The sequence below is a fragment of the Pipistrellus hanaki genome, assembly GCF_964339955.1.
Source record: "Pipistrellus hanaki genome assembly, chromosome: 14".
Taxonomy (NCBI): Eukaryota; Metazoa; Chordata; class Mammalia; order Chiroptera; family Vespertilionidae; genus Pipistrellus; species Pipistrellus hanaki.
This window is the reverse complement of record NC_140516.1, coordinates 42,273,391-42,289,893: the sequence shown is the minus strand read 5'-3', so window position 1 is coordinate 42,289,893 and position 16,503 is coordinate 42,273,391. Positions and strand designations below refer to the sequence as shown.

General features: G+C 42.8%; 1 protein-coding gene across 5 annotated transcripts in view; it reads left to right on the top strand.

Annotated features, from left to right (window-relative positions):
* The window catches only part of SORCS1 (sortilin related VPS10 domain containing receptor 1), a 432,258-nt gene extending 426,041 nt beyond the window's left edge, over nucleotides 1-6,217 (top strand). The window contains exons 25-27 of one of the 5 annotated variants that reach the window (XM_084904030.1): nucleotides 820-925; nucleotides 1,050-1,210; nucleotides 2,968-6,217. In XM_084904030.1, coding sequence (XP_084760156.1) covers nucleotides 820-925; nucleotides 1,050-1,210; nucleotides 2,968-3,032 — 332 coding nt within the window. In that variant the 3' untranslated portion in view covers nucleotides 3,033-6,217. Of the gene's footprint in view, nucleotides 1-819; nucleotides 926-1,049; nucleotides 1,211-2,132 lie in introns of all 5 variants that reach the window. The other 4 variants (XM_084904027.1, XM_084904026.1, XM_084904028.1 and 1 more) reach the window with 4 other exon arrangements.
* Nucleotides 6,218-16,503: the final 10,286 nt, after the last annotated feature.

The following is a 16,503-nucleotide window of genomic DNA, read 5'->3' as shown; positions in this document are numbered from 1 at the left end:
TTTCACACAACGATGACTGGGATAGGAGTGAGAAAAAATGGAAAATTTATATACACATGCAGATTTTCTGATCATCTGCATTGCTGAGAAGGAAAAGCTTGCATTCAGATTATAGAAAAATTGACTAAGTATATTATTATAAATATTGATTAGAAAAAATAGTGGCAGAGGTAGTGATAAAAGCTAATATTTATAGAAGACTTCATTTGTGCCTAGCACTGTTATCAATGCTTTGCATGCATTAACTCCTTGGTCGGCAAATTGCGGCTCGCGAGCCACATGCAGCTCTTTGGCCCCTTGAGTGTGACCCTTCCACAAAATACCACGGCCTGAGTGAGTCTATTTTGAAGAAGTGGCATTAGAAGAAGTTTAAGTTTAAAAAATTTGGCTCTCAAGAGAAGTTTCAATCATTGTACTGTTGATATTTGGTCTGTTGACTAATGAGTTTGCTGACCATTGCATTAACTCATTCGATTTTGAGAAAGCCCCATGAGCTAGGCACTGCTGTTCTCATCTCGGCCCATGAGCCACATTCAGCTGAAATGACTTGCCCAGGGTCCCACTCCTTGCTCATGGTGGAGCTGGCCTTGAATCCAAGTAATCTGGCTTCCCTGCCCCTCTGGGACAGGCCTGCTGGAACTTTCTAGAGGCTGGGACAGGCTCTGACACACCCACATGTCTGCTGTGTGACATTCATCTTATATGCAGGTCCCACTGGCTTTTTTGGGACTCCCCATGCCTCTAGATGAGCCCCGTGAGCCTCCCACAGAGTCCCACCTGCCCACGTCCCTGCTCATGCCCATGCCTTGCTTCCCCCAGCCCCACTGATCGACCTCACTCCGACCCACAGTGGATCCGCCATGCTGATGCTGCTCTCCGTGGTGTTCGTGGGGCTGGCCGTGTTCGTCATCTACAAGTTTAAAAGGTACGTGTGCCTCCGTCCTGGGCTCCCCCACCCCCTACCTTCTCCGGGACAGGTTTAGAAGCACGTGTCGCCAGCGATGCCCGCCTCCCACGCATGGCAGTGATGGTTTCTGTTAATGTTTTAGGAAGATCCCCGGGATTAATGTTTATGCCCAGATGCAAAATGAGAAAGAACGGGAGATGGTCAGTCCCATCAGTCCCACTGAGAGCAGGCCCCAGATCTCTCAGACTGACCTGAGGAGGCCTGGCCCGCTGATAGATGAGAAGGTGGAATCCCAGCTCCTAGGTAAATGACTCCCAGTAGCTGTCAGCCCTTCAGCCTGAGTAGTCGGCGGCTGATTCTCTCTCTAACCCCTTTCTGGCTTGACATAACCACTGTTTTCTGAGCTAACACCCTTCTGAGAAGCAGCTAAGATAACTCCTTCCCTGTTCCCTCCCCTCAGAGGGAAAAAGCCTTCCTGCTCCTGTCTAGTTGCCCCCCTCCCCCTCATGGCTTTGTTCCTCTTTTTGCAAAACCTTTTTCTCAAATGTTGGGCTATAAGCTTTCTTGGGCTAAGAGCAAAACATTGGCTTTGACAAGACTCGGGAAGGGCTGGCCCCAGAGGCTGGCCCCTGTGGCCTGGAGGGCCGGGCAGGGTGTGAGGGATAGGGTATGTGACAACCAGAACATGATATGGCAGCCTCGCCTTGAGACCCCACGAGATTTTCTGGGGATCCCCATACCTCTCATGACCATGACTTGCTTTCCCTATGATCGACCTCATTGGAGGAGTGACATAAGGAGGCTAGCAGAGGAGTGACTGCCCAATCACCCTGGGATTTAAATTTAAAAATAATAATAATAATAAATCTAGCAGTAATCTAAAAATCATCCCCCAGAAAATACAGAACCTGAGAATTTTAAGGACAAGAGGCACCAAGTTTGTAGAACATCCCGGGAGTGAGATACTGGATGGTTAAATGGGCAGCTCTCTTTCTCCTTTCTCCCTGCCCTCTACTGGAAGTGTTAACATGAACTTCCTTATATATCCACGGAGCCTGTGATGTAAGCATGCAAATCCAACAGCTAGGAATAGAGTCTCCAGGGTGTCTGCTGTGAGATCCTATTATTTATGGCAGAGACAATTTCCCAAGAAGTTAGCCACATGGGTTGAGGCCACCATTGTGATCCATTTCTCTTCTTGTTTCCTCCTGTCTGTTGGCAACAGGAGTTGAAGCCGTAACTGTTCCCACCTAGACCCTGCAATGCTGACTCCGACCGGATAAATTTCTATGTAACCATTCATGCTTCACTCTAATGTGATAATGCCAAGCCACCTAGAAGGCCCTGATAAGATTGGCACTTGGGGGGAAAACATTGCCCTGTCTTTAAAGGAATAGCGGACAGTCCTGTGGCTGTATTAAGGGGAAATTTAAATGCAATGACTGGCTGGTGCTGGAGGTAATAATAACCACTGCAGCCACGTTGGGTGTCCGGTTTTCCCAACACGCTCTCTTTTATTTGGGGAGACAGGGCGATAAATGCACAACCGCTTTGGGTTGGAAATAAAAAAAGGCTTTTCTGTGTTCCCTGCTGGAGCTTCTAGGCTGCCTTTCTGTGGGTCATTTGCTTTTCAATCCCATGTCCACTGTGTCTGAAGCTCAGCCTCTGTTTTACTTTATCAAAGTAGCCCCCCCCCCCCCCCACCAGGACATTGCAAAGTGTCTGACCCCTTTCTGTTTCCAGTGTCATTAAATGAGTAAGTGTTACACGTTTTCTCTTAGGAGAGTAGCTTTACCCTCCCCTCCCTCCCCTTCTGCTCAACCTGGTGACTCATCTCTCCGATTGCAAAGAGCAAGACACGCCACGCCACCTTCAACACCAAAGCGGGGATCTGCTGGGGCACACTTTGCAATTTAAGGAAAACTCCCCCAGAGGCTCCAGGCGACCTGCTTGCCACCCATCAGGAAAGAATTTCGCTCTTGTCAAGCGCATCACCCTTCATGACCACTAACTCTGTGTTTTCTTCCTTTCCTCTGTTGTTCTGTTTCCTATTTTGCCAGGAAGTATTTCCATAGTTGCTGAGAATCAAAGCACAAAAGAAATCCCTACCTATGTAAATGTTTGAATGGAGGACGCCAGTAAAAAAAACAAAACAAAACAAAAACAAACAAACCAAACAAATAAAGTAAAAAAACAATCAACATCCAAACAAACAAACACTCACTGCATCGGGACTTGTTAATTCTCCAGACACAGACAACAAGGGTTGTTAGCTTTAAGCCTGTGCATGTGGATGGTACCTTGAGAACACGCTCGGAGGGGCAGTGGACAGGTGCTCTCTTTTCATGGACAAACACTCCCCGCCCCCTCTCTGCTCTCTCTCTTTTTCTGATCCGTCGTGTTTATAGAAAATTCCTAACATATACAGGCCAAGGAAATCTGCATGCATTTTTGGAACTCTTCTTGGCTATAGATTTAACAGCTATTTCAGCTCTACCCCAGCCCCTTTTCACAAAGATACCAAGACATGCACAGAAGTTCAAAACCCTGAGCTAGTTCTCTGTTCCATCTTCCTTATGGCCATGCCCACTTCCAAGGTATCTGGTGGCTGTGTTGGCCAACAGTGGCCACGAGGCTGCTTTCTGCATCCTGTGTGGCCATGGGGATAAAGCTCTGAGTAGAAGTTCCCCGTATGTAGGCAGAGTAGGGAAGGACAGCTAGCAAGGGCAAGCATGTCAGAAGTGGACCCGTGTTCCCTGTTCATCCTTTCCAGTTATAACTGCTTCCCTCACAGCTTTCTTTACTCCTCCTTCATTTTCTATGAAAAACAGAATCTTAGTTACCCCTGGACCTGCCTTCCCCTTTGTTTGCTGTTCCTGTGGTCATGATCTGTAGATGTCTTTGTATCTCTCCCTTCCCGTCCCCAAGTTGCCCTTCACCTGTTCTTGCCTTTCTTCCCAAACATGTTGCTAGATTCTGGAACCTAACCCTGATGTTCCCTAAATACTGGCCTAACCTCTGCCAACCCTACCTCCACTGCCCACAAGTTCCTCATCATTGTCGATTTTGGACACTTCCAAGCATGCCAGCTTCTCTACTCAGACCAGCTGCATCCTGCCTTGCGGGATTCAGCTTCATGCACCCTCTGTCTCCTCCTCTTCCAAATACCCTTGTCCTCTCCCACCTGGAAACGTTCCATGTGTGTGAAAGAGTTGTATGTCTGCAGAGCAGTTCAAATCTGGCCGTGTGTGTTGGCAAAGAAAGCATTCTGATGAATGGTGGTATCCTCACACCCTCACAAAATTTTTGTGAGGGCAGGTTTTTGAAGATTCTTGTGAGAAATGTTTTGAACATGTTACTGTGTGGCAGGGCAATTTCCTTTTGTGATGGTTGCTGTACCCAGTATTTCCTGTCTCACAGTAGAGTAAAAATATTTGTAAAATAAAACCGTTTTCACCAGAAGAAGAAGCAGGTTAATAGGTTCAATGTTCATGAGTGTCAAAAGGTCTGGAAATACGCAGAGGTCTTGTCTTACATGAGGATCAGATTTTGATTGTATAAGATGACCCCAGCCGTTTCACTTGCGTGCTCCCAGATTTCTGAGTATCATAGTATTGGCAAAGGCAACATTAAAAGCATAAAGGGGAGGAGTTAGCCCACTAACTAAAGCCATTGGCTCAAAGCATGAAGAAATTCCAGTTTTCCCTGGGCAATCAGGAGAGAAGGCCCTGAGAAAGAAGGAAACAAATGTATGTCCAGCAGAAGCCTTCGGCATTTTCTGGATTGGGCAAAGCCCACTCTAAAATTCAGGAGAAACAGTTTTGAAAAAAAATACTCAGAGCACAGCCTCCTTCTTGGTCCACAACAGGGTATAATGGACTCTGGGTGTCCTAAAGACCCTGAGGACCCCAGCCCTCAGGTAGCCCAGGCAGAGGAAGACTAGCCAAACTGACATTAGAAGTTAATCAAGCAGACATTTTTATGGTTGAAGATGCCTGCTGTGAATTTGGGAAATGGATTATGCCTGAGGCGGCCATCTATTTGTAGAAAGCAATTGCTCCCTAACCTGCCAGGCTTCCTATCTAATAGGAAACATCCTCATTGATCCTCTTCCATTGGAGCATCCCAAATTTAATCTGGAAGACAAAGTGTTTGGGAACCAAAAGAGGCCCAGAGAGTCCTCAGAGTTGCTATAATTGGAAAATGATGAAAAAGGGACTAATAATCAGATCTAGCACAGTGCCTTGCCTAGAATATCTATAAAGATGATGATTTCTTGAAGGAATGAATGATGACATGAGAAGACATAAGGAAGAATGGGCTTGTAGGTCCTAACTAAAAGCAGAGGTGGACATGAGATGCTTGGCATTCTGGGAAGTGACCAGAGATGGCCAGCTCTAGATGCAACATCTTCCAGGTCCTCATGTGCCTCTCCTACCTGTAGGAGATTCAAGAGGCAAGGTACTGCTCAGTAGGAATCTTGTTGTTCTTAAGATCTAGCCCCGTGTTTCTCAAAGTGTGGTACTGGACCAGCAGTATCAGCATCACCCTGGACTTGTTAGAATGCCAGTTTTGGGTCCCCACCCCATCTCTACTGAATCAGAAACTCCAGGGATGGAGCCCATCAATCTGTGTTTACAAGCCCCTCAGGCCATTGAGAAGTATATTGAAGTTTGAGAACCACTGTACTAGGCCATTCCAGCTTAGTCCCCGAAGAGAGTTTAGGAATAAGAGTCTATTGATGGGAGGGACCCAAGTGCCTACCTACTTGTTAACAGCAGGTGCAAACACCAGGCAGAGTTTGGTGGGCTTGAGGCCAGAAGAGTGGGTGGGGAGGGCTGGAGATAGAGGGTAAGATTCAGGGCAAGATGAAAATTTGCCATCACAATGTTTTCCAAAATCTCAGAAGGCAAGCTGTGCATGCTCTACCCTGAATTACCCCCACCCACATTTTCTCCCTTGCCTTATTCCTAATTGGGTTCATTGTCCAAAATGCAGAGGTTTGCTTTGCTTTTTTTTTTATTTTTCCTCCAGAAGTTCAAAACAGCAACTTTGAGAGCAATGGGGTGCTTGGCAGCTGTTCTGTGTTTTTCCAGGATTCCAACTGAGCATTGAAATCCCTCATTTGCCAACTTATTTTTATAGGAAGCCAATTAAAAAAAAAAATAAAGTTTTCTTATAGTATTGGAACTACTTCTAATTTTCAAATGACTTTTTTGATGTATTTTTTTTGTTAAATACTATGTAGTGTAATGTATAATTGCTCTTGTTTATTGCTTTTACAATCATATTTATTAAACAGATAATGTCTCTAAAGTCTTGGTTTCAAGGTGTTTATTTAATCCCCAAACTTAACATGCGGTCTTGATATAGAAGTGATTTACCTCCTTGTTTCTCAAAGTGTGGTACTGGACCACACCTGTAGGATTTTGTAAAGGCTAATTTAATGAGACTCTAGTAAACATCACAAGCTGGAAGGATGATTGATTGATTGATTGATTGATTGATTTTTCTTTTGTTTTTTGCTAACAAAGGAGAATATATTTCACCACCTGAATTGTCTACATTTCAGTCGACTATATAATGTTTCCTGCTTTATTCTATTTAAAAATTACTCCAAATTGGTTACTTTGAAATACGTAACATGCTCATTATTGTTAGCTCAAAATTAGAAGTAATTTTTATGGAACAAACCCATTCAAATTTGTTCATAATCTTGGAGTTATCGAAGATCCAAACTTGTTTGAAATGAACTTGGGGGATGGTAAAGGCTCCAATGGCAATGTGAAATGGCCTTTGAACCTGGAATCAAGAGAGTGGCATTCTCCTTCTGGCTGTGCCAGCTGTGTGACCTTGAGCAAGCACTTCAACATTCAAAAACCCTCATGCATATCATTTGAAAGACCAAGACACCTCCCAGCTTTGATATTCTGAGTGGGTGAGCCATCCCCGAGAGTCTCAAATAGCCGATTTAAACTTGGTGGACTGGCCTCATGGCTTGCCTAACATGTCTCTTCTTGGGCAATGTTTGTCTTTATATTTGATTGAAATATGTGTGTAGGCACATAAACCCCCTTAGCCTTCCCAAAGAGTCATGAGGCTCAGCATGCACGATTCCTGTTGTTGTCAGGTGACCTTTAATCTTTCCTTCCCATGGGTTAAATCTGCCTCTGAACCTTCCTTCTCTCCCAGGCCAGAGCCTATGCCGCTCTTCCCCACCAGTAGTGGGTTGTTTCCTGTGACTCCATTTCCAGTGCATGCTTCCCACTGAGTACTCCCAGCCAGCAGCCAGGGGCAGGGGAGCCTGGGGAACGTAGTTCCCCGAAGTCCAAAGCAGAGCAGGGAGCCGTGGGGAGTGGACATGAAAGAACACATGCAGGTGACTGGCACAGCACCTTCAAGTTCAGTCCACATCAAAGCCAACAAATCTCCCCCAACCCCAAGGCACTTATAAACAGTAGATGCTCCTCTCTCTGTGACATTCTTTCACATATTTCCCTTTAAACAACATGGATTTAAGACTTGGGATTGTGTTTCTGTGTGCCACATTAGGCCTTTCTCGCCAGGTTCTGTGCTCATTTAGAGGAAGATCTTGATTTCCTTTTCATTTCACTCCTTCAGCCTTTAGCACTGGACATTGCCATTAGAGGGCACTAGATAAATGTTTGCTGACAAAACCCTGCAATTTTCAGTTGCAGGTATTGTGAGCAAGTCCATTTTATTTAGCAGCGAGCTCTGAGGTGTCTGGCCCCCAGTTGTTTATCAAGAACACATGTTTACCCTCCCTCTCAGTTATCTCTCAAGCTGCTGAAGTCAGGAAGCTATTCTGAGGTATTAATTTAAGTAAAACAATTACAGTTTCAAAAAAGAAAAAAAAACTGGCTAGAAAGCAGTGTGAAAAACAGACTGTTTGGTTTTTGAATTATTATGTAACCTGTTTACCTATTTCTTAGGACTTAATAGTATTTTAAAAATGCTTGTTAGGTTAATGCTTCCTAGTGGGGGAAACCCAAATAATCTTAGTTGGACACATACAAGGAAAAGCTGTTATAGTTTTCATTTTCAACACATGAAAAAATAATCTTTGGTTTTCAGAATACAGGTATTTATTAATCCATATGTGGTTCAGACTTCTTCAGGAGCATGTAGTCTCAGAGGAACAATGAACAAATAAACACCATTTAATGTAACATATACAATGCTGTCATAATATAGGGTCATTTTAAGACAGGGAAAAATAAAACATAGGAGGGAGCAGAGTGACTGGGGATGGGATAGGAGAGGGGGTGTTGGTCCCTGGCTTCTCTGAGATCTAAAAGCTAAAAAGAAACCAGCCATTTGAAGACACAGACATTGTGCCAACTTTTTCAGCCAGTTGTGGAACTTCAACCAGAAAACAAACAACTTGGGACCTCAACAACATTTAGAGATGCTTCTGAGGTTAAGGACAAAATAGCTCCCACAGGAATTTCCCCAGGGAATCACATATTTATAGTCAATTCTATTGTGTATCATACATGTTCCTAAAACTCACTGCATTAAGCAAAATAGCACAGTAAAAACCACAGGGCTTAGAAAAAACTTGGACTGGGGCACAACACAGAAACTCTTGTGTCTGCTCAACGTGTCAGCAACACATTAAAGATACAAGTCTCTTAGTCTACTATTACAACACAGTGCCAGAGACTAGGTGGCTTACAACTAACAGAAATGTGTTTCTCACAGTTCTGGAGGCTTAGAAATCCAAGATCAAGGTGCCGACAGATTCAGGAGACTTGTTCTCTGGTTCCGAGATGGTGCCTTCTCATAGGGTCCTCACGTGGTGGGAAGGGCAAGGGATCTCCATGGGATCTATTTCATTCAGTTTTATAAAGTCACTAACCCCATTCATGGGGCCTCTGCCCTCCATGACCTAGTCACCTCCCAAAGACCCCATGTTGTAATACCTTCATGCTGGTATTAAATATATGGATTAAATATATGGATTTTGTGGGGGACAGAAACATTTACCGTAGACCGTAGCAAAACCTAATAAAAATGGTATTACAGTTTCATTCATGTTAAGTGGTAAAGAAATAAATGCACAAATAAAACACTTCCCTTGAAAAAAACTCAGGCTCGCTGCTTGTGAAGGCAGGCAATAGAGTGCTCACAGCTTGTGGTTATTGTTAAAAGGTGAAATCTGAAGGTTGTACCACTGAATGGTTGATAGGGCTGAAGACACACAAGGCAAATGGAGGTAGCTGGTAGATGTATGAGGGGTGTGTGTGTTCTGTGTATTTTTTTTCTTCTTTTTACTTTGTTTGAAACTAGCCCACAGACTGCAAGCACTGTGAGGCCAGCTTCACTGTTACTTTTCCATATCTTTGCAACTATGTTCTATGTATTTTTACACGGCTGAATACACCTGGGTGTAGTTTTCTGTGTTCACCTAGTATTTCTCATTGACAAAACCACACAAACAAACACTCATCTCTATGGTTAGTAGGTGGTGAGAAGACTCCAAAACTAGACAGGCCTCAGGCTTGGGCAGCTTAGAAACACCACTGTGTCGATTCCAAATGCACGTTGTCTCATGAGCTGAATTAGTGAAGAGAAAAATGCAATGAGGACTGTTTTCCAAATCCTTCAGTGTAATGCATTTCAGACTGCTCATAATAAGAGAGACAGGCCATCCTGGGTGCCAGGCCTGGCCAAGAATACCAGAAAAGACTCAGTTTGTCCTCTCTCTGCAGAAGTTTTTTTTTTTTTTTTTCTCCTGGTTAGGGTTGAATTGATGTTCCTGGGGATTTATGAAATCGGACTTCTGGGCATCCAGGAGGGAGGATAGACATAACTTGGTAAAATGGATTGCTCTCACATACATGCACATTTTTTTAGGTGAATTGCTAGATTAGCAAGAACAAGAAAAATAATCATTAACATGAGATGAGATTTTTCCTATAGAAGTAAGCTGGAAATGCTCCCAGGAAATCTAGAGCAGATAACTATTGATTTTTTAAAAATATATCAGATAAACAATTCAGAAGGTTATTTGTTTTTCCTAGTATATTATTCCAAATTTATAGATTATTTCAAAATGTGCCATAAATGGTATTTCTTCTTTTTCATATGCAGCATATTATAAGGGTATTGGGACTATGGGGCAGAATATGAAGGGTTTGATATAAGTAGGGGTCAATGAGCTATTAAAAGAGAGAAGAAAAGTTGGTTAAGTGTGGTATGTTTCCTATGTCATAAAGAATAAATGATTTTAAACATGCAAATGATTTCAGGTAGGAATATTCATTTAATAATGCAGAAACCTTGTTCTGGGAAGTTTAAGATGCCATGTCCACAGTCACACAGTTCATCAAGTACTAAATCACAATGGACACGCATGCTCCTGACTCCATTCTACCACCCTGCCCTCCACTCCTACAGGTAAGCCACACGGTGGTGATGGTTCAAAACAAACAAAAAAAAGTGCATGTTCACACTGTTCCCTGCTCCAGTATGGTGGTGGGAAAGGGTTTACACAAGGAAAAGAGATATCATTCTTTTGAAAGCACCGACCAAATCCCATCTCGGCCCTTACTACTGAGTTACACAAAGACTTTTATTCCTTTTGACCTTACTTGAGGTGGTAAGAGGGAAGATAAGCCATCTAAGCCCTCCTGGAAGAAAGAACTGACAGTTGCTACTAACTTCAGTAAACAAGTGGTTATGGAGAAAGTGTTTTCCAAATAGGGACACTAAAGTCTGAGACCCAGCTGCTCCTGTAAATCACAGACACAGACCCGGCCTTGCCCATTAGAGACTAGATTCCTTACTGCAGTTCTCAGGCCTCTGCACTAGGTTTCCTTTCAGTGGCCTGATTGCAGAGCAAGATCTTCCTTCCCCACTTTGTCCCTTAGAGTGAGTGTTTTTGCAGTACCTCCGAATGAAGCCCTGTGCCTCTGATGTGTGTGAGCACATGTGACCAAGAGTTGTTTTTGTTTTATAATGGATGACAGTCTCCAGTAGTATTGAAAAATAGGAAAAATCTGCATGGTTTGACATGTCCTGCTCAGGCATGATGCATCATGGGGCTTTATTTAAATGGGAAGAAAGGAAAAAAAACCAAGATTGGAAAGGATGGGCGAGGCAGGACTAACCCAGGTAAGTGGCTGCTTCTTGAATTGTGTGAGGTGTCTAAAAGGACATAACAACATTTTGATTGTGTGAGACGAAATCCCAAATGTGGAACTTGTTACCTGAAGATTCCAGGCAGCGATTAAAGCAGAAGTCAGGCTGGTGGCCGTCATCCAGGTGGTACCTGGGGATCCTCAATCATCGGTGTCAGTCTATTAGGAATAGGACTCTACTGAGGCTCCAGGGATTGGGAGGTGGGCAAGGTCTGACCCTACAGGAAAGGGGATGTCAGATACAAGTCAGGGCACCAACTTCAACTTCAATGTAGGTGTCTTGCCAGGGCCTGGAGTCTAAGCGAAAAACTGAGATGAAGGCCTAAAGCTAGGTGTGAGCTGTGTGTTAGAGACAAAGAGTAGCTGAGATTTAGTAAAATTCAGGCCCAGGTACACAGGACCCATAGCTGAAATTGTCCCAACCTCTCCAGGCTGAAGACCTGAGCTGGTGACTCCTAATAGACTCTTCTATCCTGGTAGCATTGGTGCTGGGACCAGGTGGATTCCACTTCATTCCAACCCTCTGGGAACAGATTGATGATTCCAAGCTTCTTTGACAGTCTCTCAGCAAGTGACATGATAAAAAGCCAAATACTATAAATCAGAGCAATTGCCCATATGTTAGCTTCAAATAGATTTTGTCTGCACTTCCTCCCCTCTCCCCCCAAGTTCTCCACTCTATTCCTCTTTGCTTGTTGGCAGCACTGATCTGGGTCCTAGCTCAGTGGTGTTAGGGGATAACACTACAGAGGCCACCGACTCACCTTGAACTCTTTTTCAGGGAAAACTTTTTTCGTGAACAAGCAGATCTGTGGACTCTGTGTATATGCAGATACACAGTGTATAATGTGCAGTAGGCAGTTTCTAGGAACAAACAAAAACAATGCCAGGATGGATTAGTCAGCATCTTACAGCGGCCCACTCTGCATAATTGCAGAGACCTTACCAATGCATCTGCCATCCATCCACATGTGGGAAGCAGAAAGTAATAGCATGCGTCCAAGTTTTCAGAACCCAGGGAACAGTTGTATTAAGAATCTAGTCTGCCAGTACTGATTTGCTAGAATCATAGACTCAGAATTCTAGAGCGGGAAGGGAAATTAGAAATCATTCCCTAAATGTTTCTTGACTACTGATTGGACATTGTATATCATGCTATGGACTTAGCCAATCACCTCATTTGGCTGAGGTCAGCTATTTTCTCATGGACACATAGCAAGTTAGCAGCAAAGACTTGTATATCCAGATTAAACTCTCTTTCCTGTACCCTTTTGTTAATCTCTATTATTTCCTCTGTGAAACCTTCTTCTGTCTTCATCTATGCAGAACACAGTCAAGATTCTTGGCAGGCGGGGGGGGGGGGGGGGGGCGGGGGGAGAAAAGGATCCAGGGAAAGTAGGGAAAGAGGCACAAAACCCAGGCTTGGAGGGTGTGCAATGGCCCTCCATTTGATCAAATGAATAAGGCATTTGATCATTCATTTGCTCATCAAATGCAATCTGAATAACTATTACATTACAAGCAATCTGAATAACTATTGCATTACAAGACCTAACTCAAGATGTGTAACTTAAAGAAGCAGTCTAGGGATCACTAGTAATTAAGAAAAATTCTAACCTTTACTGGCCTCTTTCAAGGGATATCATTGGGATGTGATTCATAACTCTAGTAAAAATGTTCAAGAGCACTTTTTACTTGTACCATTTTTTCTCCTGTTCATGGTTGCTTGGGAGTCTGTCACAGACAACCCTGACCCATAACTTTTCCTTTAATCTCCACTCCTGTAGGCACTCACCTCTCAGGCTTCTTTCTTGTGAAAATCATGTATAGATTGCTACTTAAATTCAACCTCTGGCCAGATCTTTATCCATTCACTGGATTCTGTTTTCTAAAAGATCTCTTTAGACAGGTGGATCAGAGGGAGGTGAGAGAACACATACACTTTAATAAATCTTGTTTGAGAATTACGTGTACTCATAAATCCCATAGGAAATCATTGGTGAAAGTAGATTCAATCCTTTAACAACATGAGACAAAGAGGAACTAAACAATAATATGAAATGTGGCGTCTGGAGAATAGTAAGGCTATTTGAAGAAGAGGACCTGGGCAAAGATAATGATTTCAGATTTAGATAACTTGCATAAACGAGGCATAACTTTCATATAAGAGGCAAGTCTGAAATCCACAAGACAAGCTGGTAATTCTGAAGAGTTTTTGTTACATTCTTGACAAGGCACAATGGCCTTCCTCCACTACAGAACTCAGTCTTCTTACAAATGCTTTCAATTTACTAGATAAGGCCCACACCCATTAAGGAGGGTAATTTACTTTATTCAAAGTCCACTCATTTAAATGTTAATCACATCTGAAAAATACCTTCACTGCCACAGAGGTCAAAAAGTCTACCCTCCCTGCAGCAGCTGCTGGTACATGAGGGCTGGGCTACTGGGTTTATTTTCCTCCACTAAAATAAAGAGTCTGTGTTGGACCAAACAACTGGGCACCATAGTCCAAATGATACAAAAAAAATATTTAATCATCACATGCCATCAGCATAAGTCCCTTGAATATGCACTAGTCGACAATTGAGTAACTATTTGCCCCATTTGATTCCATTAAGAATAAATCTTAGTGTCCTTGACTATGTCACCAGTTTTGCTGAGCCTGTTTTCTTCTGTGGATGATAGTGTCTTTATGATCTCTCAAGCCACTTTCTAATTCATTTTCTGGCCCTGCCAAGGCAACCAATAAATTTATGAACATTGTTCACAGCATCATAAATTTATATTAAGTTGTAGAAAAGTTGATTATTGTGTAAGAAATGCCACACAAATGTGTGATAGTCCTAAAGAACAAATATAGCTTCTTTTTTCTTTTTCAGATACAAATTAGTGGAGTCTGGTACTTGAGGAGGTTACAAGTCATTGCCCACTCTAAGAGCATATCAGATAGTCTGTCTTAGGCCGACTATTGCATTCTCATGGGAGATTTGAGCAAAGGGAGACCCTAATTCATTCATGTGAATAAATTAAGATGTTTTAAATCGGGGGTGGGGATATCTGGCCCAAGGGCCATATAAGGCCCGTTAAATCACTTGGTCTGGTCCTGCCAAGTCAACCACTAAATGTATGAGCTTTGTTTATAGCAACATAAATTTGTATTAAGTGAATTATATAAATATCAAAATGGCCCTGGGCAGAAAAAAGGTTCCCACCCTTGGAAATGGACAGTGTGCATCAGGACTTAAGATGTCCCCACCATGAACTCAAAGGCACCAGGCAGCAGGCCAAAAGGTCTGCCCTACCTGCAGCAGCTGCTGGTATATGAGGGGTGAGCTACTGGGTTTATTTTTCTTCACTTAAATAAAAAATAGTAACTATTTTTGTACAAGCATATTTCCCACCCAGTAAAAGTCTAAAGAATAGCACTGAGTAAGAGAGAAGGTAAAGAGAAGATAGATTAAAAAGTTGAAAAAAGAACAAGGAATAAGAGAAGGGACCTGAAACCGGTTTGGCTCAGTAGATAGAGCCTCTGTCTACAGACTGAAAGGTGCTAGGTTCGATTCTGGTCAAGGGCATGTACCTTGGTTGCGGACACATCCCCAGTAGAAGGTGTGCAAGAGGCAGCTGATTGATGTTTCTCTCTCATCAATGTTTCTAGCTTTCTATCCCTTTCTCTTCCTCTCTGTAAAAACTCAATAAAATATATTTAGAGAGAGAGAGAGAGAGAGAGAGAGAGAGAGAGAGAGAGAGAGAGAAGAGAGAAGGAAAGGGAATAGGTAAATTTTTATAGGCAGATGATGTAAGAAATAACCTCATAAACTCCACTAAATCATCCCTCCATCTGTGGCAAGGAGCATCTGGAGGGCCACCGACCACTTTTTCTTCTATTGTTTCATGAGCCTCCAAGCAGGTTAAAGATGACTGTGAGGCCCTCTGAGAAAGCGGGAGGGTTGTTATATGTTTTACTTTCTAAGAAACCAAGATGCTGAACTGCAAGTCTAAGTGGAGGAGTCCTAGAATCAGAAAATGGCTAATTGAAGGAAACAAAAGGTAGTCATTCCTATTGTCAAACTGGAAGTAGAGCAATCTAAAATAATAAAAGTGTAATATGCTAATTAGACCAGACTTCTCTCAGAAGTCCTTCTGGATGAAGCCAGGGCTGCGAGGGAAACCTGGGTCCGGGTGCCAGAGGGAAGCTGGTGATGGCAGTCAGGGAAGGAACACCTACTCTTGCATGAATTTCATTGGTCCTCTAGTTCTCTAATATTAGGAAGGTAAGGGGTAAATGTTGTGAGCAAGCAGAGCCTGGGCAGTGGAGATTTAGACAAAATACTCCAGAAAGCAGCAGTTCTGGAGGGATTGGGCCCAAGCCAAAGGCAACAGAGGGTAAGATCAGAGAAAAGAGGACAGGGGCACCCTCCTGACCAGTCAAAACAGAATGATTCCAAAATCTTTTTACTACAGAGACCAGATGCCCTGAAGTATGTTCTAATCACATCTTCCTTCTAAGGTTCTATTCTGCTATACTAAGAGAAGCCTGAATGTCTTCATTTTTTTTTTTTAAGGAAAAGGTTTTGAAAACATGATGGAGCTAAAAATCTCTGTAATCACTATAATAAAGCCACTAGATTCCTGTTTAGGAATAGGAATGGGAGAAACCAGAGCATGTTTACAGAGAATAGATAAACTCCAATATTGGCTAAAACATCCAGTGCAATAGAGGGCATTCTGGGATATAAAGTAGAAGAGATAGGTTATTAATAAATTATAAATGTCCTTGAATACCAGACCAATAAGACAGGACTTGGAAATTTTCAGCATTGAAGTGGCATAATCAGAACTCTACTTTTAAAGTTTACTCCCTTTACTTACAGTAAAGATGGGTGGTATATTTATCTCTTTAAGGCTGTCCACAAACGTAACAGTTTAAAACAACAAATATTCATTATCTCACAGTTTCCAAGGGGTAGAGGTCCAGAGTGAGTGAAGTTATTGGCCAGGACTAAAGTCACATGCAAATTGCAGTAAACTGGAGGATCCACCAAAATAGTTCAATTCTCATGGATTTCACAGGAATCTTTCGATTATCATCACACAGACATTTCTACAGGGCTGCCTGGATGTCCTCATAATATAGCAGCTGGAATCCCCAAGCGTGAGTGGTGCAAGAGAAAGAGAGTGAGAGGAAGCCTGCTGCTGTTAACGGCCTAGTCTCTGAAGTCCCTTACTGTCACTTCTGCTCTATTTTATTCATTAGAAGTGAGTCACTGAATCCAGTGCACACTCAAGGGGAGGGAAATTAGGCTCCACCTTTTACTCAAGGGAGAGAGAAAATAATTAAGAATGCAAATTAAAACTAACATAGCTCCATATCAAAATGTCCTAGGGATTTTCTACCCTTGATGCTTCCCATTTCAATGGGTATTT